A 22,246-nucleotide genomic window follows, 5' to 3' on the forward strand; every position below is an offset into this window, starting at 1 on the left:
TGCGCCTCAGCCGCGGAAGCGGAAGCCCAGACGGGCCGCCCCCATCGTGGAGCCCCAGGAACCAGAGATCAAGCTGAAATACGCCACCCAGCCCGCGGATAAATCCGACTCCAAGAACAAGTCCTTCTTCCCTTACATCCATGTGGTGAACAAGTGCGAGCTGGGCGCCGTGTGCACAATCATTAACGCAGAGGAAGAGGAGCAGAACAAACTGGTGAGGGGTCGGAAGGGGCAGAGGTCTTCGACGCCCCCGCCCAGCAACGCGGAGAGCAAAGCGCTGCCCACCTCCACCTTCATGCTGCAGGGCCCTGTGGTAACAGAGTCTTCTGTCTTGGGGCACCTGGTTTGCTGCCTGTGTGGCAAGTGGGCCAGCTATCGTAACATGGGGGACCTCTTCGGGCCCTTCTACCCCCAGGATTACGCAGCCACCTTGCCCAAGAACCCACCTCCAAAGAGGGCCACGGAAATGCAGAGCAAGGTCAAGGTACGGCACAAAAGCGCTTCGAATGGTTCCAAGACAGACACGGAGGAGGAGGAGGAACAGCAACAGCAGAAGGAGCAGAGAAGCCTCGCTGCTCACCCCCGCTTCAAGAGGCGGCACCGCTCCGAGGACTGTGGTGGAGCCTCTCGGTCACTTTCAAGGGGAGCTTCTTGTAAAAAAGCAACCACTGATGGTGCCAGTGGTGGTGAAAAGACTCCTTTGGACTCAAAACCCTCTATGCCCACTTCAGAAGGTGGCACTGAGCTGGAGTTACAAATTCCTGAACTACCTCTTGACAGCAATGAATTTTGGGTCCATGAGGGTTGTATTCTCTGGGCCAATGGGATCTACCTGGTCTGTGGCAGGCTCTATGGGCTGCAGGAAGCTGTGGAGATTGCAAGAGAGATGGTGAGTACATCAGAGAGACCTTGCTCTACAAATTGAGCTGTCTTCTTTGCCGTGTGTATACCATTCAGAATACCATTTCTTCCTTGTTCTTCTCTCATGTCTTAAAGTGATCATCTTTCATCTTAAATAAATCTCTAGTGATGTCCTTTTGATGGCCTTGTTTAGATCTGTGCCACACCTGATCAGGCAGATTTTTCAGGCATTAAATGCTGGATATTCATTACCCACTGAAAGTTACCCATGTCCAAAGGCTTTCTCATGACTACAGTGATTTCCCCCCTCACTCCCCATCCTATCCTATTAGATACTTAATATTTTCTAGGGTTCTTCTGGGAACCATACAGTGAAAGGACAAGGAGCAGCAGGCACTAACTTCAGCAAAGAAAATTTCAGTTCAGTATTAGACAAACTTTCACAGTGAGGGTGGTCAAACATTGGGTTGAAGGAGAGAATGACAAAGCAGCTGTTCTTGGAGATGCACAGATGTGACAGGGCAGAGCCCTGAGCAACCCACTTTACCTCTGAAGCTGGACCTAACTTCAGAGTTGGCTCTGCTGGCAGCAGGGCTCCATTCAGACCTGAGTTCGTCTGTGGCTGTAACACACATTACACAACCACAAGAGAATTTGCAGTCCTTACAAAATAAGGTGGGTAGAGTAGAATCATACAGAGGCCTCTAAGTTCTAGTTGAAACATGGATGGGTTTAGCATTGGTGATTTTGATACAAATTACACCACTAATCATGCTGACGATTGACTTTCTCCTGTGTGTGAGTATCCAGGAAGGGAGAAAAAAATCGGTGAAACTAAAGCAGTGACAAAGGGAGAACTTGATTCACAACCACCTGGTTGTGGATGGAGACACTACTTGTGATTCTTGAGGCAGAAGCTGACACTTTAAAGCCCAGCTGGGTGGCTTTTTTTGCCATTGGCACTCTGCTGCATCCCTGTATTGGTGGTTACCTTTTGCATTGTGCTTTCTGTGCTGGGCCAGACCATGGAAGAGGCACTAGACTGCTTTTTCCTCTTCCCTTCAGCTGCTTCCTTTTCTAAACAGCATTGGGATCCAGTTTCCATCTTCTCTCTGTATTGTTCCATGCTGCGTGCTCGTTTCCTCCCCAGGAGCTTTTCTCTTCAGGTTTTATTCCTGGCTTGTTCTGCATTTTCACTCACTGTTCTTTGACAGTAATTACATGTTTCTTTGCCCTAACTTGATTTGGCCTGCATTCTTCTTCTAGCTTCTCATTAAACAAAGTCAGTTAATTTCATTTGGTTTTCAGCCAGCCCTGCCTGCATGCTTGGTCTGTTGCAACTGCTGAATTTTTCTTATCTCTCCTAGTTGCAAGGTTTCCTTAAGATCTCCACCACTGTTTGTTCTTCTGATAATGTGGCTGTGCTTTCATGTGTCTTGTGTTGCTCACCAGTATTTTGAACATGGATTGCTCCAGCCTGATTTTTTTCCATTTTTTCTGTTTTCAAGATGTGTCTTTCATTTATGATCCTTGTTCTTCCAGTAGCAAATCCCTTCTCTGCAAGTTCTTGAACCACTTGGGTTGTCGTCCACAATCTGGGGTATGCCCAGCAGAAGCACACTACACTGATAGGCTCTAATTGAACTTGACAGGTAATAGCCCATGGTCCACAACATTTTTGTATGGATTTTACATGTTGTTTGACATCTAGTTCTTTCTTTGCTTGCAAACTTGATGACTTTCTGACCAAATACACTTTGCCCTACCCTTTGTCACTTTCTTTCAACAGTTATGAGCATCTCCTTGTCACAAATAGAGGTTTTTCTCCTCCTCTTAACCCTGTCATCTGCCCTTATGGCACCAGACAAGAACACCTTATATCCCTTGAACCCTGTGTCCTTTCTCTCTACCTCTTTCTTTTAATCACTTGCTCAACTCCTAGCTTTGCTTTTTCCTCATAATACCTGCAGAGATGAGTGGTTTTCTGTTTGGTGGTTGGTATTTTTTCCCTAAAGAAGTGTACAAAACGCCTGTGGCCTGTGTTGCCTTTGCCATTACCTCTTGATTTCCTTCCCCTTTTTTAATATCAAAATCCTTTGAGTGCATTGTCTGGGGCTCTTGTCCTCCAGCACGGCTTCGATTGTGCTCTGCTGCAATTGTAGTCATGTTTAGGGTGATCTCTTCCTAGCTGAGGTTTAGATCCAGTACTTGCTTTTGCTTTCCCTGCCAGCTACATTTGTCACTGCCAGCTCTGCTGCTCTTCAGGTGTTGTTCCACCTTTTTTTCCCACCTGGGTCCTCTTTTGTTTACCTCCTTCCTTTCCTCTGTTTGTTGCAGGGGCTGTTGTTCTTTACTCCCAGCTTTTTGTGGGGAGTTCAGTGAAGTTCTGCTTGTACTGTCCTTCCCTTTTTCCTGGAATACCTTGCCTTTGGGTAGCTTTTGCTAACCCTGTCACTTTTTTCCAGAGTCCTGTAGAGCTTCCTTTTTGCTCCAGGTTCTTGTTCTCCTGCCACAGATGTAAAAATTGTTTCGAATTCATGGTGAGTTCTCAGACCCTCGCTTCAAAACATGGCTTTTAATCTGCACCATTCTTTAGCCATTGTCTGCCACCTTGGCCTGATTTTCCTGTCACTCAGATTCACAATCTCATTTGATTTTAAAACTAGTTCTTCCAAATCCTTTATACTTCGGGCTGTAATAAATACTGCTTGCTTTCTGCTCTAAGAAAAGTAATATGTAGCCTTTCAGTGCTCTCCACTCTTCTGCCTGGGTCTGGTTTTAATCTGAACTTTCACGGGCAGGGACCATTTTCTTGTGTGTGTGCTTTGTTTTATAATGCCTTACACAAACACAGTGAGAGGTGCCCTGGCTGAATGTTGGCCTGTTCTGCTCCATGTCCCTGGGAGCAATCCATCTTTCTCTCACCTCTGTCACAAATAACGGAACAGGTTTTCTCCTAGCATTATTTTTTCCTTAACCTTTTCATCCTATTGTAGCAAACTGTGGTGCTGTATTCTTCTCTGAAGGCAGGATATCCTCCCCCCTCCAGTTCAGAGGCCGTTCTGTGCAAGAGGAAGGTGGCACTCAGGGTTTTCAGAGGTGTACCTGCCAGAAGCCATCCCCAGGCAGTGAAAGGCTCTGTTGAACTAGACTCTTCTGCCCTGCTGCCTGAGGATACCCTTCTGGCTCAGGCAGCTGATCCCCTGTGCTTGCTTTGTGTGCTCTTTCTTCCCTTCTTCCCTGCTTTGCAGGTGCATTTTCTTTTTGTTCCCTCTGTGTGCAGTTTGTCAGTGTCCTGGAGAGGCAGACGTGCAATCCACGTAGCTGCCTGCAGCAGGGGAGACAGACGTGTGCACAGGGAATCTAGGTCTTAGTTTTGGTCTAAAACTAAAGACATTAGTTTATGGCATATGAAGGGTCGTGAGCCTGGATGTGAATAATTCATATATGTAACACATTCTGTTCAAATGAAATAGTGCCATAATTGAGAAGCTTTGTAAACTGCTTGTAATATCCACAAAGGGCAAATGTGCCCCAAATTTAAACTGAATCTGTACCATCAGATTTGCATCAAATTGTAATTCTTTCTTTAGAGATCTGGCTTTGTTGTTGTTGCATATGCAGCATCCTCGTATAGAAAAAAGAAACTTAAACTTTTAGTAGAAGGCCATAAACCATCAAACCATGCTGTAGAGGTGGTAGCATAGGTAACCTCTCCTGCCTTTCTTCTTCTTGCACAAATTCACTTGTGATTTTCCTCACATGGAAGCCAACCCCTCCAGTACCTCTGCTTCTTATTTACCTGCCAGAATCAGGAAGGAATTTGAAGTGTTCTTCCTGCTATAAGTTTTCTATTCCTTATATGAATAAATGTCTGTGTCTCACTGCAGTTTTTTGAGAGCAGCCCCATAATCGATCTCAAGGAAGACTCTACAAGAATTTGAGATGAGAGAGCATTATCTTAAAAAGGTTTCTCAAACTGTGAAGTGAGTCTCCTGAGCTTTGAGCTTTCCTTAAAGTCTGATTTCACCCTAGACTGAAAATGGTGTGGATTAATTATCTTCTAAGCACCAATCGAGCTGGTTTCCAAAGTGCTTGAGTCTGCCCTTCTCAAAGGCAAAAAGGTGTTCCTCTTGCTCTGGCCACTACAGAAGGCTTCTTGATTCTGAGAAGAGGAATGGCTGATCAAATAGAGTCTCTTCAATGTGTGGAATGGATTAGTCCTCCTCATTTTGAGGTTCAAGCTACATCCCCCAGCAGAGGGACCTTCCTGCCAAGTAGTCTGTCCTTCCCCTTAAGCTGCTCCTAAGGGCAGCCAGCCTTTCTAGCAGTTGGACATTTTTGATTCCAAGGCTAATGAAATCTTGAACTGAAAAAATGCCATCTCTCTAGTTCTGGGTGGTCCTGTTACCTACAGAATGCTTTCACTCCAATATGGAAGGTGGCCAGATTCCATGTTTTGCACTAAAAAGCAGATTTAAGTGATTTGGGCTAAGATCTTTGCCTTCTGATAGTGGGACCCTCCCAGCAGGTATTCCTGCAGCAGGTGTGCAAATACAGCTGTAATCTTCCTCTGGAAACTTCTTGGTCTCTCTTATTACAGTCATGGCAACTATTTCTTTGCATTTATAGATTTGGAAAAGTAACATTTGCATGCAGTTTACTATAAATACCTTTAAGGAAAGTTTCCTTGTTTATTTTCTCGTTTTCCTATTCATGAGAAACTCATTTTCATGCAAGATGAAATCTTGGTTACCTTTGAAACTGGCAAAATTATGAAGTCACTTTAGTGCTTGTCAACAGACTTAACATTTAAAAGAATTGATTGTCTTTATTCTCAGTATTAAATGCAAGAAACTGTAAGTGAAGAGAACAATGTGGAGAATATTCTTTGTGTTAGGTTGAGTTGCAGAATCTGTTAAGATAGTTTTCCTGTTGTTTTCTAAAGAGCTGTTGATTTGGAGGTGGTATGCCACTCCTCTGAAATTTTTGTAATAGACTCTTTTATTCCAAGGCAGAGGCTCTGGCCTAGCACAGGTATTGTTTCTGGTTTATTTTTTTTCTTAGTTTTGTTTTTGTTCCTCCTTATACCCTGTCAGAATTGATCCTGAAGGTAAACTAGCTCTTGTGTCTGCAAAAGGTAAACTTGCTTATCCCCCTTTTTAAATACCTTCTTTTAAAAGATCTAGAGAATTTAATGCTTATCACTCTGTTTCATTCCCATTTTGAGAAATGTTCTGCTTGTAAATAGAAGTCCTTTGAACCAGTTCCCTCTGTTGCTTTTTATTGAAAGTATCATCTTGGGTTTCAGTGAGAACTTCAGAGTAACAAGCACTGAAGGGTAAAATCTGCCCCTGATCTACAGTGTAGTGGAGGGAAGTGCTGGGTTTTCTCTCACCAGTCTGGAATTTTGTCTGTCTGACTCCATGGATTCCCTTTCAAAACCTGCAGCTTGCTTGAAGAGGCTGAATCCACCTTTAGAACTGTGAGCAGTTCTGCTGAGAAGAACAGACTGACTTTGGAGAAATCTCATAAAAACCACACAGGGGCTCACAGAATTCAGAACCCAAAGGCATGTCTCTGTTTTTTTATTCACTAACACTTAGCTATCTGAATTTTTGGTCACTGCTGGGCAGGGGCAGCCTTCTGGCTCGTGTTGAGTACTGAGTGTGGTTAGTTGGTAGGGCTGGAGGTGGGGTAGACTTACATACACTGTCCAGATTTCATGGAGGACAACTTCTGGTTTTGCACAGAAAAGTTGTTCTTGACCACTTAGGACTCCTGCTGCTTGATGTCTGTGGAAATCTGCACCACAGAGGAAATGAGGATTGCCTGTCTGTAGTGTTTTGTTTACTCTCTTGCTTTCATGGGAGCAGTTTTCTTTTGTTTACCTCTACCATCTTGGACCCTAGCTGTAAATTGGGTAGAGAAAGGTGCCTAGAGGGATCACTAGGAATTAAGCTATTTATATTCTCAGACTTGGGAAATCAAAGCCTAACAAAACCACTCCTACAAGCTCTGAGTAATTGCCTTTAAAAGGTTCCTAGCTGTGTGGCTGATCAGATGCCTAAGCTGGGAAGCAGTATGGACTGAGAAAATCGTGGAAGATTTAGCTGCCTCTGGCAAAACAGTTTCTAGCTCCAGAAACCTGTGCAGCACCATGAGTCTGAAGGTGTCTGTTCTGAAGTCTGGTTTGGCACAGAAGTGCTCTGCCAGCCCTAAGCCAGGCCAGGAGGAAGCTGCTGTCAAGAGGGGGGATCCTGCCCTGGCCTCTTGGCTGGCTGTTGGCTGTGCAAGCTTTACCAGCTGTGCCTTTGCCCAGTGGGTTGATCTCTAGCTAGCTAACCCATCTGAAAGCTAACTTGGGGTGGGGGATCTTTGTGCTAGACCAGCCATCTGAATCTGCCTGCTCTCTGAGCCACGTCTGCAGCTCCTGACAGGGAGGGCCCTTTCCACTGGTAATTAGAACCATTAGATCAAGTTAGCTGGAACACAAAATCGTGCCCTGGTGACACCACCACTTGAAAGTGTTTTAGGCCCACACTGCTACTGTTTCTAAGCGTTGGGAGATGGATGCTGACCTCTTATTCATTACCCTTCTTTTCAGAGAAGAAATATGTGCAGAACCTTTGTTTTTTTCCCTTTTCACTCCACCCCAAAAAAAAGGCCCTCAGTTGAAGTTCTGCATCAGGTCAGGGTTCAGCTGAAATAATAATCTGCTGCTTTAAAGGCCACGTACCTGGCAAACACAGGAAGGAAAAACTGTGTTTTTTACACCCAGACCTGTCATAGTAAGGAGAAATTTCCAGACTGGGAAGCAGTGACACAGGAGCTTGTTAATTTTTTCACTGTGGGGAAAGGGAGGCAGTAAAGAATTTCAGACCTGCCTGTTAGCAATGCTTGAGAAAGGGCTGTAGTGAGAACATTGTCTGCCTATTTTTATCTCTGGCAACAGCTTTCAGTGTGCTTTAACCCCTCAAGTGAGGAGTGCAACAGAATCCAGAGGCATCTTCTACAGTTACTCTTCAAGAAGTTGAGTCCTTGGTTTTCACTGATGGGCCATGTCCAGACACCTAAGCTGGGCTGGAAATGTGCTGCCTCTGGCTTGAAGACATCCCTAGGAGAGATGCTTTAACCTTCTCTTTCGTTCCTCAGGAAATGGCAGCATCTTCAATATTTTTTCTGCAGTGTTATAAAAATAAGGAAGCATGAAATTTTGGGTGGAGAAGAAAGAAATTCTGAAAGACAGGCTGAATAATGAACTTCAGATTTGGTTTTCTCAGCAAGGCATTGCCATCTGGTGTGCTACTGAAGCTCTGTGCTGTCGTGACTCCTGGTCTGTACGAGTGTGCCACCACAGAGAGGGCCTGGAGGGGCCCTGCTGTATCTCAGTTCATTGCCTTCCTCTGGTGGGGACCTGGAGGTGTGAATGACTAGTGCTACAGCACTTTGTAGCTCACAGGAGCTCTTTAGTGGTATCACAGGCCTCGGATGCCAAAGAGGTGAACAGACAGAACCCAAGTCTACATTTCTGATGCGTGTATTTCGATATCTGGAGTGATTGGAAGCTGTTAGTTAATTTGTGAAATGAAGCTGGCTTTCCCTGGCTTTATTGCAAGTAGAAATGGGGTAAAACTGGTGCTGTGTGGTGGTGATTGTGGAGCACAGATGGCAGGAATTAGAGGTTGGTTGAGGGCTCAGACAAAAAGGTGATAGTGGGAAAAGAGGAAACACTTCTCCAGCGTGGACCTTGTCCATGGGGGCAGAAAGCAGAGAAAGGGGAGGCAGGGAAATAATTAGTCCATCTTTGCTAGCAGACTCCTTTGCCCTAAGTTTATCCCAAATTATGGGCATTATGTCTGCACTTGCATGTGGTTTTGTATTTTACTGTTTGTCTAGCATGTGGAGTGAGGAAAGAGGAAAATAGATTTACTGACAATAGTGTTGGGAAAGAATAGGATGTTGAGCCACTTACATTAGTTGTAGCCAGGAGTGCTGGAAACCTGCATGTAAAAAGGAGCTTGCTCATTCCACAGTTGTGGCCTTTCTATAAAGCATCAGGGATTCTCAAAATCTATGTACAATTTTCGTTTAGAAATGCATTTAAGTAACTTTAATTTCTTAAGAAGCTCTTCCAAATGGGAACGGGGCCGTCTCGTTGCAGGAGATTTCTAAACACAGCTTTAGAGCTTTTTGTCTGGCTATCCACAAGCTCACACAATCCCTTTGTAAGATTTAAGTTGCCTGTTACTGTAGAGATGCCAAACTCTTGCTAAATTTTCAATAGCGAGTGAATACGATCCATTTATGTGTCATTTTAGCTTGAATGTTTTTAAGCTGTGCTGGCAAAAAAGGTTGGGGGGGATTGTGCTGTTTGTGTTTTGTTTTGTTAGCTTAAACTGAGCTGGCTTTTTTTAACTTAGACTGATTCCAGATGGTAGTCACTTGAGCTCTGTAGCCCTTTAACTTCCTTAGAAGAATGCTACTAACAAATGTTGAAGGACACTCAACGTCGGGGGTTTATTCTGCTCCACACCTCTGAGTTTCAAATGCCCAGTATTTGATTACAGCTAGGCAAGAATGCAACCCATGAAACCATCATTTTCCCTGATTTTGAGAAAAGTGTTTTCTTCTTAATCTTTCTGTGCTTATCCAGTTTGATAAGGGGCTAATTTCTGGAGGAGTTTGACTTTCTGTTGTATAATATTGTATGAATTATTAGAATCCTATCTTTTGTAAGACTTTTTTTAAAACACATTTACAGTTTCTATGTTTTATTTTTAAAACAAATGTTATCCTGAATCCTTTGATCAATGAATAAGCCAAAATAATGCTTCAGGTATACTAATGTTCTACCACTGATAATTAAGGGAAGGTTCTTCAAACACTGCAACACAAACCACGTTGATAAAAAGCTGTTTAAACAGTGCTTTGTGCAGCAGCCAGGCCTGGGGTAGGCTGAGCTGAGACTCTCATACTGATGGGAGAAGTTTTGTAAAATACAATATAGAAAGCAGGCTTTAAACTTTTTTTTTTCTTTTAAGTACATTTTCATCTCTCTGCCCATTATAAACCTAGTTATATAACTGCAATATCTTTTTTTAATTAGAGAAATATGTTCTGAAAGAGGTTAGATTAATTTCCCTAGATTTAGAAAGATGAGTAAAAATAAAACTGAAGTATGATGAGTATTCATGTAATAATTTTAGAAACTACAGCAAAATTAAAACTTTCTTTTTTTTGCCTCAAAGAACGTTGCTCTGCAGAGACAAGAATTGGAGAAAAGAGGTTCTGTCTGTGCTGCATGTTTGCCTGAGGTCATGGGAGAAGCTAGGAACAGAGTTTGGGTTCCCTGAGTCTTAAAACTCTCCTGTTCAGTGTAATCTAAGCTGTGCTGCCCTCACATTGCTGTGCTCTGAGTGGTTTTTATTTCTTGGCAGAGGAAACACTTTTCAAGCCATTTCCTACACTTAGCTGGGCTCTGTGTGGAGTGCAGGATGGTCTTCATGGATGGAGCACTTTGGAAAAAAGTTATTAATGAACCTTCATTGTTACGGATTGGATCTCAGCCAGCTGCTTAGTGATTAAAGTTTAATTGCGTGATGATTAGTTTTCATTAGTAAGCAATTAGCATTTAGCAGCAGCCTTGCATTGCTGAAGCTATGGGCAGGCAGAAGTGGCTTGGGCCATGTTGAGAAGGTGTGTTGCTGGAGATCTGGGCGCAGAGTTTGGGCAATGTGGGGATGGGAATGCTGAGATAGTTGCCCTCAACAGCTTATTACTGCTGCAGCACTGAGCCAGGAGAGGAGGTGGGAGCAGGAAATGCAGAGCAAAGGGCCCAAACAGCACAGACTGGGCATAGGGCACAGAGACTGGCTGTGGATCAGCCCCTCACGTAGGGAGCTATCAGAAATAATCAGCACCTCACAGTAACACTGGGTTTTGTAGTCCTAGTAGTCCTTAATTGCTTTGTGCCATAGTGGAGTGAATTAGGGGAGAGATGAGTGTAGGGCAGGGGTATGGGGAAGTGAAACAGGTGAGGTGGTAAGTGGAACAAGATGAGGGTAGAGGGAGGTAAGAATATAGCAAGAGGTCAAGGCTCCTTTGCTGTTAAAGGTACAAAAGAGCAAAGACTGTCCCTTGTAAACCTCTTCTGCTCCACTGAGGAATCTGTTCTGAAGTTGAAATATGGTGGTAATCCCATGTAGGCTATGTTTGGATTGTTGGAAGCCATTCTTCTCACCTCCACCTCCCCTTCTGCGGCACTACTGCACTGTGACTGACCAGGTCAGGGAGCTCATCTGGCCAGAAAATTCTCCTCCTGTCCCCTTTGTCTTTATCAAGCTAATTTTTTGGCTGGACCATCTCTTCACTCTTGGTGTCAGTGCTGATCCAGGGAACTGCCCCAGCTGGGGACAGGAGGGGACAGCAGATTGTACACGTGCCATCTGATGTCTTAAAAAGATCTGGAAGCGAGCACACTGGTGGAGACCATGACTTCAGAGAGAAAGGTTTTCCAAAACAATATTACTAATTACACAAACTACTAAATTCAATAAAAATTACATTTTAAAATTTGTCTAAGGTGGTTCTCAAATGTGTAGCTTTGCAGCATTTATTACTGATGTCAAGTGCAACCATCTAGTTGTCTAGACATATGAAAAAGTAGTGGGCTTGCTTTATCATTATTATGATTATCACTATTCCTTGATGTAGAAGCACTAGGGACTGGATGCTCCCTCTCCTCCTCTGGTCTAATTTGCCAGCTGAAGTTACCTAAGGCAGGCATTTCTCTTCACTTAAAAGGGCTGAAATAGCTGCAGTTCCTTTTGAGAAATTCAAGTAGTGCTCAGGGTGTGACTTTAATCATGTAGACCTTAAGTTGCCTCCAGACTGGCAGAACTGCTGAACTTAGAACTGTTATGTCCACTCCTGCTTGCAGGTAGGGGTAGGTGTAACAGTGTAGGGCTGAACCTGAACTATCAGCCCTGCTCCAGACAGACCATGGTGAGTGGGGAGCTGGCCCAGAGCTCTGCCTGCTGCAGCTGCCAGTGGTGAAACCAGATTCCACATGTCTTCTGGGCTCTGGCTGCACAGCCAGTTGTGGCATAAACACACGTAGGTCTTATCTCAACTGGCTAATTGCTGTCTGTGTCCTGAGCTCTCCTTCTGTTCAAGAAGATATTGAAGGTTGATGTTAAGAACTGGTTGTGCAGCCTTCACTTGCTAGGGATTTCTCCTTTCTGTTCCTAGCTCCTTGCATGTTTTCTTTTGATTTATGGTTGGGTCCCTTAGTCCTCACTCAGCTGTATGTTTGGCTTTTTCTCGTGGGGAACCATTCACAAAACGTGGGTTTGTTGGTGCCTGGCTCCAGAGTGCTGCTAGTTGCAGCTTTTCTTGCACGTCTGACTCCTTTATTCTCACTGAGAACTCACGCTTGCCAAGTTTCAGAAAGTTATTGATGATTAAAGGAAACTGTACAGCTTCATAAAAGGCTCGCTACTAAGAGAGGGGAAAAAGGAGGAGGCTGTCCTGGTGTGAAGCTCTGAAGTGGGGACTTCCTCTAAAGGACACTGCTGCTCAGTGTGAGACTTGAAAGGGGGGGGAAAAAAAAGGAGGGGTGTGGATGAGAGGGAAAGGCAACTTCATGGACATGAGTGCAGGCTGGAGAGCTGTGAACTTCTCATACTTTGTGCCTGTGCTGCCAAAAATTCCCTACATGGCCTCTGCTGAGTCAGTTACTTATTCTGTAAAACAGGCTTGTAAACTACTTATTTTGTGACCATTTAAGATGTGTCCAGTGCTTTGAAAACTGCAAGTACAGTATGTGTTTAAACTGTCAGATGTTCTTAATGTGGAAGATTATGGAGCTGATAGAAGGTTGCACATTTCAGTTGTAATGGGCAAAACTGAAGTTTGTTCTTCTGTCACCTAGAGTCAGGTCCACAGAAGATAGTGGTGGCACTTTGGGACACAGTTTAGTGGTCTTGGTAGTGCTGGGTGATGGTTGGACTTGATGATCTCTTTAGGTCTTTTCCAGCCTTAATGTTTCCATGTTTTCTTATGTGTTCACCTGATGATAGCTTTCTCTTTTCTTGTAGGAAGATAAAATGCTGAAAATCATGACTTGAATGTACTGGTACCATATGCAAATTCATTACTATATTTAATTGTTAACATGTTTTCTAGGGGAGTAACTCTTCAAGTTAAATATAATCCCTAAAACTTCAGGGTTGACACAATGCATAACCAATGCTTTCTAGAAAACCAACCATTTTTTTAGATGTTAATTTTAGGAAATTGTTTAGGTTAGATTAGAAAAATTCCAGTACCCACATTATAGGTACATAAAACTATTTTATGAGGTTTTAATGCAGTCTTAACTCCTAGATTTAAATTTAATTATTCCTCCTTTGAACCATCACACAGGATCATTGGGGAGAGCGAGGCTTCTTTAGTGATGCCACATGGTGCTGTTCCTCTGAGCAGAAATCTGCAGAGGCTGTTCCTGGGGAACAAGAGTTTTGAATATTTACCAATAAATTCTGTTTTCTGGACAAATAGCTTCGAGGGTAATGCCAAAAGCATTTTGCATTCTGAATCTGTGAAGCTGTCTAACAAAGAAGACTTTGCTGCTGACTTACACTTCTGCTTTTGGGCTAGAGCCTTCAGAAGATGGAGGAGTAAGAACTGAGAAGAGGGGTGTGCCTGTGTAAAATAGATTTAAAACAACTCAGAATGCCTCTATCCTTCAATTTCTGCCTCAGGTGAAAACAAGGTTGCCAATTCTCATTCATCTTGCACAGGGACTGACTTAGAGAGTCTGTGGCTCATACCAATCCTCCTTATCTTTTTATAGATTGATCTAGAAGTATGAAGACTGAAGGTGAGGCTTGCAAATAGTTCAATTATCTGTTATTGCCTTTACCAGTATTCAGCAGTGGTCTGAGCCCAAAATATCTTGGTATTGGGGGGTTCTTTTTCCCCTTCACACCTGGGGAGAACTACCCAGGTCCTTAATCCTCAGATGCTGTCCTTCCCCCAGGAGAGCAGCATGAAGTCTCTCCTCCAGGGGAGCTCCTGGGGCTGTGCCAGCTGCCTGCTGGTGTCCAGCTGGAATGCCACCCGGCCTGGGCTTCTCCTGCTGGCTTTGTGTGCTGCTGCTTCTAGGCTGCTGCTTGCTCAGGGGAAGCTTTCCTCTGTTGTGCCTCTCTGGCAAGCCTACTGACCCTCTATTTTTTTAATAAATTTAATTCAGAATTCATGAAAAGTAGCCCTTATTGTAGCAGGCTGTTTAAGCAGCCACCTAGAGCATTATAGCTTGCAGGTGTTTTCCTGATGATTGTTCAATAGTGAGATAACATCCTCCTTTTTAAACTGATTGAGATTTTGGCCAGCAAACATTTATTTTACATAGAGCATCTCCTCTGTATCTGAGGTCATTTAGTCAATGTGTGTTACTAATTTGTTTCGTTTCCTTCAACAGCTATTGATTATTTGTTGATGTAGTTCATGAGCTTGTATCTTGTGTTTTTTTAAACACTGATGTGTTACTGGACAGCTTATCCCTGAAGAGACCTGTGCTGGCTTGCAGGCATTGCACCTTTACCTCTCCTCTTGGATTCATTTCACCTCATGTGGTTGCTTCTCTTTGTCTGCTCTTCCTGGCTGGTAGCAGCAGGCACTAGTGACCTCAGGAGTACTTGGGTGCCCTTTGCCACTCCTTATTATAGCTCTGCTGCCAACTGCTGCTTCAGCTGCCTTCTGGAGGAGCTGTCTTCTTGTCATTCTCTCTAACAGCATTGAGCAGTATTCTTATTTGCTACCCTTTTTCTAGGGAGACAGGCTATTCATTCTCCAGTCAGATGTGTTGCACCTTTTATACCTGTTCTTTCTTGCAGTGGAATATATTTTGACTGTGCAGTAGGAGTGGCTCTTTAGACCTTAATTTAAGAATTAGTATTCTTACTAATGAGCAAAAGTCTATTTGGAATGCTATTGCAAAGATTTTTTTTTTTTTCTAAACTACCATTTTTGCATGCTCCTTTCATATTCATCCACTGGCTTCCTCTTACACCTCAAATACAAGTTACTCATGATTATTTTACCCCCTTTCATCCTGCTTCTTTTTCTTCTTTCAGTTTCAAGAACTTAACAATGTACTTCCAATCAGTGTGTCCTGGTTAATCTTACAATTTCCTAAATTAATTGCCTTGCTTTCCAAACACTTGAGTTCTTACCTTCCTTTTCCCTCATGTGTTTCTCCAAGCCCTCCTTGGCTGGATCTCTGCTGGACACTGGGGTTTGTGCAGCCTGCTGCTGGGATGGGCTCAGTCTCACCCTTCCTGCTCCATCCCTTTGCACCCACCAGCTCTTTGTTCTGTGCCACTGAGGTGTCGAGCACAGTGGGCTCTGTTCATGACAGGGACTCTCGGAGAATATTACAAATGACTAATGGTTTATTTCTGTCCATTGGTACAGTCTTCTGGGTTGTTGGCAGGGTGGATTTTCACTGCACCCATTTTCCTGCTTGGGTAGGTAGTGTAGGTACTTAATATCTTGTCAAAATCTTTTCCATTTACAGTTAGTCTTGCTCAAAAGCATTTCCTTAATTCTTAAGCTTTACAAAGTTTTTGTTTCTGTTGAATCCACTGCCACTAATAACACAGTGATTGTGTTCTTAATGAACTAGACTTTTTTTTTCTTTAAGCCTTTTGGAAAATACTGAGCATCATCTCCTTTTTTTCTTTGACTAGTGGGAAAACTGGTTCTGTCACACAGTGTGCCTCTTGAAAACAAATTCCTTGGGTTGAGTTCGTTGCATTTACTTGTTTGTGTCAGTTTTTTCCTTTTTGATGTCAGTCTAATTGTTGGCATTCAAAGGTTGCTTTACAGGGGAGAGCTTTTAGTAGCTGTTCAATTTATCCAGAAACTCTTCCCCTATGGTGGTGATGTTGATTTGTTTTAAGGCAACTGCCTGCTGCCGTTTTATACTGCACTCAGTAGACCTTGTGCTAAATAGAAATTCACCATATATTCAGATATTTCCAGTACCCAAGATGATTGGGAAAGAAATCTAGTACTGGCAGAAAGTCCAACTGGAGTAGAGGTTCTGTCTTGCTGACTCTGCTGTTCCCACAGCTCTGCATGTGTGTCCTTATCACATAATCACAAATTTGAGTGTCTTTTTACTCTTTTAAGTCTGCTGTTCTATCTTTCAGACCTTTTTGTGGCTAAATTGCACTTACTGTTGCACATTTAATTCCCCAAATGAATAGACAAGGTAATGTAAACTGTATATTTTTTTCTGCTAGACCTGCATACTTCAGCAGGTGCAAATCCCTATACTTATAAGTGGTTATCTGAAATATTTCTCTCATTCAGGGTGGCACTTTGTCATCAAAAGAAACAAGTTTTATGCATTTCTGGTCTTTTTGGACTTGGTAGTCCATATATTATCTTAAAATGGATTTTAAAATATGAAATGGCTACAAAAGTATGTAGCCATTTGAATTTAATTAATTTGAAATTAAATGTGTTTTTTTATTATGATTTAAAGTCACTATTTTTGACTTTTTTAGCTAAATCTGCCTTTAACTGTCAGGTCAGTCCTGAAGTATGTAACCTCAATTCTGGTTCAGTTATGCTTGATCATTATTTTGTTTATTTTTTGTTTTTTTTTTTTCTTTTCCCATCGTTTGAGAGCTGGGCAGGGTTCATCCTCCTCCATGACTTCATCAGCATTTCACCACTCTCATCTCCTGGAGTATGTTCATGCACATTTGAGCCTTTGATCACTCCACCCAGTGAATGAAACACCTTGGCTTGTATGGAGTAGAGAACATGAATTTATCACTTAGATCAAATTTGAACCCTTTTGTACAGTGTCACAATTTAGCTCAGCCTTCCTGTGACAGAGATAAGACTGAAGAGTCTTAAAAACAGGTAACCTAACAGTGTAATTTCTGGGTGCCTACATTCTTTTTAATTAATCATGAGGTATTTTGTTGTTCATTGTGGGTTGTCACAATGTGGTATGTCTTCTGCCTGGTCTGCAGAAGAGCTGCTGTTGCAGGCAGGTGCAGGAGGCTGTTTTGGGGAGTTCTCTCCCCAGCAAGGGCCAGGGGCAGTTCTCTGCAGAGACGTGTGATGAGCTAGACGTGCACAGAGTGCTCTTTAAGTATTTACTCCCTCCCTTTCAGCAGTCACAGCTCTAGAGTAGCCTCTTTGGCACCACGGTGTTTAACAGGCAGTGGCATACCTGCCCTTGATGAATTTGTCTGATCTGCTTTTGGACTCACATTTTGGCCAGTGCAGTGTTCTTTGGCAATGGCTTTTATAGTTTCATTATTTGTTGTGTGGGAAAAAAAAAAATGGATTAAACCTGTTGCTAGCTCTTCATTCTTGGAAATGGCCATGAATCATTCCCTTGTGCACACCATGGTTTGGTTTTGTAAATCTCACTCCCCCTTCAGTTACCTCTTTTCCAAAATACTGAGTCTTTTCTCATATGGAAGCTCTTTACAGTCTTAGTTTTCTCTGTGGTGTGTCTGTTTATTTTTTTCTGATCTGTTGTGTCCCTTTATTGATAGAGTGACCAGAACCACCTACGTTATTAAGATGTTCAGGATGCTATAGGAGTAACATATACACACAATGAAGATTTATGTTTTATTATTGATTTCTTTTCCTAATAACTTATGTTCTGGCTCTGCTTTTTTGTGGTTCAGGAACTGCAGGATGCTTCTGTCCAGGATGAGTTCTGATGAGTTCTGATCTCTTCCCATGAGCAGTAAAAGCTAATTCAGAGTCTGTCATCATGTATATGCATATGTGAAAATATTTTCCCCATGTGTATCACTTAGCACTTAACAACATTAATTTTCATCTCCATTTTGTCATATAGTTCTCCAGGATTGTGAGGTGGGTTTGCAGCTTTTCACCTGCCATCAGTTTGAGATCTGACAACCTCAGATAATTTTATGAACTTCACATGTTCTGATTGTTCACCCCCCTTTCTGAGAGGCTCTGTAGGTACAGTTGAATAGCTCAAGTGTCTGCATAGGACTGGAGAAATTTCTCCTGCTGAGCCAATCTTTGTCAAAATAAGCCATTTATTTCTGTTCTTGTTACTTTCTGGTTTTCCCTCAAGCTGAGGGGGAAATAGAATGGAATTTTCTTCATTTCAGGTGCTTCTGTTATATTTTAATCAGGTTTGTATGTATCAAATAGGATTTCCCTTTTCTAAGACATTTTTCAGTTCAGTTCTTTCATCTTTTTTTCCTGTGGTGTTTTTTTTTTCCCCATGCCATCCATTTTGAGCTGCAGCTTCCCTTTGTGCTTCAGCAGCCTTTGCAGCACTGCAGCTCTCACTTTTTACTGATCTTAATGCAGCTTTATTAGTACAGCATCTTCCAGATCATGGATTTGTCTTTTGCTTGAAATCTTGGGATCTAAATTTGTTCTTGGTTTCTTGACTTGAAGATAGCTGACCAGTTTGACTTCAGTGACTGTTTTCCTTTATTATTACTTATTTGCTTGCTACAAGACTGTATCACCATTGGCAAGCGATATCTTTTAATAGCATAAAGGATTTTTATCTTTTTAATTGTGGGGTTTGTTTTTCTCGTGTATTGTGTCTGGGTTTTTTGAGAACTTCTGCAGTATCTGCATGTCAGAGTGAAAGTGCTGTTTCCCTCTCCGGTCTCCTAAAAATGTCTGCCCACCCTGATCTCTTTTCATCTCCATCCCTTTTTGCAGCAGTCTTCCAAAACCACATCTCTTTTCTCCTGTAGCAGAGAGCACACATTTCTGAGTTTTCCTGGCAGCTTGTTGCAATAAGTTGCCTCTCTGCATCCTGCTTTCCAGGAAAGAGAACGTGGCTGCCTGCTGCTTCAGTTGCCCTTTTGCCTGGATATTAAATCCGAGCCTCTGCCTGGCCTGCCAACTGTTTAATCAGGAGTAGTCAGAAGTCCCTCCTTCCTAACACTGCAGCTGGCTCTGAAATCCTCATCTGACATCTGCATTTCTACAGTGCAGTTGCACAGAAGCAGTTCTCTTCCTAAAAGCTTAGAATTTAAACAGAAGTAGAGTGTGGAAAATGCATGTAGCATGTAGAGTGAAGAGTTACACCTGTATAATTAATTTCATTTTTGCTTGCTTTTCTTTTCTAGTAACCTTCAGTTGTTGCTTTCTGTTTTATTCCATTTGTGCATTCTTGACACTGGCATGCAAGAAGGGAAAACCAAGGAGAGAGCTAGGAAGCAAAGCAAAGGAAAAGGGAAGAAGATGGAGAGCAAAGGAAAAGCTGGTGCTTGGAAAAGAGGAAGGTAGAATGAGGCCTGAGTGCGGGGTGAAGGGGAGCAAATGGAAAGAAGCAACTGATGAGCAAGAGAAGGCTCTGTGGATTATAGACAGGAGACAATATAATACAGTTGCATCTGTTGTGAATGTCCTTGCTTAGGCTGTTTAGGTAATTGTTGCACAGGAAAGAGAAGGTGTTTTCACAAGATTCCTCCACTATATTAGTGTTGGGCAGAAGCAATTAATCTCTGCCTCTGAGCAACTGTTCCTGCTGCTGCCCTGAATATGCTGAAGGGCTCATCCAGTCACTCCTGCCCTCCCACTCTGTGTGCTGTGGGACTCCTGTGCTCCTAGACAGAGACATTACCTCTCAGTGCAGAGCCAAAGAGAAAGGTTAAGGTCTGTGTTTTACCTGAGCAGCTTGGGGCTCTTCTTCTCACAAGCCTGAGAGCTTGTGCTTGATTGTGAGGGGGAAGGCAGGTAGCTGAGGAACATGTTCATGTTATAACACCTATGTGGGGCTGGGTACAAATCTGAGGGAGCCAAAATTAGCTATGTTAAACCCACACCCCTGTTTATGATGTTTAGAGCTGTGTGCTCTCAGAGTTTATTCTTGTAGTAATGAAGGAATACAAATTGCAGGGGGGAAAAAAAAAAAAACAAACTTAAAGCAACAGAAGTACAGCTAGTGGATGTTCTAGTATTTGTAAAGACTCAGAGCAGCAGCCCTGCTGTAGCTGTGGTAGCTGTCCCCCAACTGGTCACACTTTCAGGTTGGGTGTTACTTCATTTTGGTAGACAGAGAATGATGAGCTGTAGCGAGGAAGAAATGGGCTGCTAATAGCATAGAGAGGTAGAGACAATGTATCTGGCTTTAATACTATTGATAATTTAGTTCAGGGGATGGAGTGTCTCTTCTAAATGGCACTTTTCAGTCTCTCCAGCCTATTCTAAGTGAGATATATGTGCCTTGTGGCCAGAGATGAATTGTGGAGATAGGACCTCTGAATCAATCTTCACTGTGTGGCCTCTTTTCTTTTTCCCCTCCTTTTTTTTCTTTTTCCTTTTTTTTTTTTTTCCCCACCTTTTTTTTCTTTTTAATTTAGGCCAGGAATTGATTAGATGCCTGGCAATGATTACTATCCATTGGCACCTCCCATTGGGAGCATGCTCCAAGGACCAGCCTTCAGCTTTTTCAAGCAAGGGAGGTTAAGCAGGCTGCTTACTGAGAAAAAAGGAATTTCTCTTCCCATGAGAGCCTGAGTGCAGTTTCCCTGGCTGAGAATGCTATAATTCCTTTGCAAGTGACAAGCAGGGCACCACCATCTGCTGGTGAGTGGCTGCAGGATGGTGGATTTGGGGTGAAAATTTGCTCATGGACCAAAGAGGGCAATTAGTGGTTATTAAGCCAAACTCACACATTTCCTATACTAAATTCCATTTTATTTTGGATTTAGAATGTTTTCTAGTTGTACATCTTTAGTCTTTGGTTTGAAATGTGAAAAGGTTAGAGAAGATAAGGGTTCTAACCAAAGCCACAAAAAGTACCAGCAGGAACTGTGCATCTTTTTATCTTCTCAGGCAGAGCAGTGATGTCTTGCAAAAGAAGACTGAGACCAACCAGAAATTTTTTTTAGTGACTCTGTTCTGTCTTTCTAGAAACACCAGGATATATTTGGAAACCACGTGGCAGTACCTGATGATGGTCTTTTTTCAAAGATTAAGTGATAGACTCTAAGTTGGTTTAGAACCACACAGCTTTGTAGGGTGCCTGCTTTGTTCAGTCACTCTGTGGTGTGTCAGGAAGGAAGAACTCGAAAGAAAAGAGTAGTTATTGTGTATGTGGTTCCCCAGCTTCCCCTGAAAGAAGCAGATGGTCGGGGGTCCCAGGAGGTAGAAGAAATGGGGCCATTAGACTGTCAGTGGCTTGTGAAAAGCAGAAGCATCTGCCAGAATGGAGACTTGTTCAGCAGCAGGGGAGCCAGCAGCAGCAGATGATCTCTGCCTTGAGCAGTCAGTGCTGTAGGAGCCCACTGGGGAATTGCTGTTGTGGGCGTAGCTGCAAGTAACCTTGGTAATAATCTAGTTGGTCTGGCAGACTGAAAAAAGGCTAAATGGAAGCTTGATGCTGATGCTCTGGCATCTTAACTACCCACTTTTCCTGTCTGATCAGCCCTGCCTAGAACCAATTTGAAAGTGTTCCATACCCATTCTCCACTGAGTGCTACAGGCACACTTAAAATTCATCAAAATGCCTCTCGTGTTTCTGCTGCAAGTTTCAGAATAGCAAGAGGAGCCACGTTAGATGCAGCAAAGAATCAGTTCAAAGACTAAATTAACATTTGGAGAAAATATCAGAAGTTTTGCTAGGGGTCTTTTTGTTTTCAGCTGTATTGCACAGCACACTCATCTCACACAGCTACCATTTAATCTGTGCTGCTGTAGTTCTTATGCTCTGAGCTCTGTACAGGACACAGTGTTCCAGGAAAGAATGACCTCTTCTGTTTCAACAGTGGGATGGTACTTCAAAGAGGAGATAAAGTGGCGAGGGCAGAATGCCTCTGAGGAACAAAACTGGAAATTCCTATCTGTGCTCAAAAAGAAGAGCCAGCTTGGTTCTTGTCCTCTCAGAATAATTAATCTCAGGCAGCCCCATCTAAGAGCAGAAATGAGGCATACAGGTAATGAGCTCTGGTTCAGAACTCCTCAAGCTGCACTTGTGAATTCTTGGCATAGGTGAATCTGGGACTGTTGCCCATAATACATAATATTCTTCTAGGGTTGACTTCATAGCCAGGAAAAGACACTTTCTATACATGAAACTTGGTTTTACTCCCATGAGAGAGTGAATTATATTGCATTTTGGCTAGAGGTCCACACATTTGGGTATGCATTTGAATATTGATTTAGATTTCTTAAAAAAAACCCTTTTTCTCTTTGGAAATGTAACGTTTGTGTTCTGAAAGGTAAAAATAAGCTGCTGGAGTGTCTCTTTCTAGGCCCCAGGGACACTTCCCTACATCATAATCACTGCAACAGTCATGATACACATGCACTGCATAGCAGATGGACGTGGTTCAGC

At 42.9% G+C, this 22,246-nt stretch overlaps 1 protein-coding gene across 1 annotated transcript in view; it reads left to right on the forward strand.

The window, feature by feature from the left end:
- TCF20 (transcription factor 20 (AR1)) overlaps window positions 1–22,246 on the forward strand; it is a 41,926-nt gene that overhangs the window by 4,771 nt on the left and 14,909 nt on the right. Inside the window, exon 3 of the mRNA XM_008937568.1 lies at window positions 11–889. Within this exon, the coding sequence (XP_008935816.1) occupies window positions 11–889 (879 nt within the window). The remainder of the gene's footprint in view (window positions 1–10; window positions 890–22,246) is intronic.

This window comes from Merops nubicus, unplaced genomic scaffold (assembly GCF_000691845.1).
Source record: "Merops nubicus isolate BGI_N331 unplaced genomic scaffold, ASM69184v1 scaffold22253, whole genome shotgun sequence".
Lineage (NCBI taxonomy): Eukaryota > Metazoa > Chordata > Aves > Coraciiformes > Meropidae > Merops > Merops nubicus.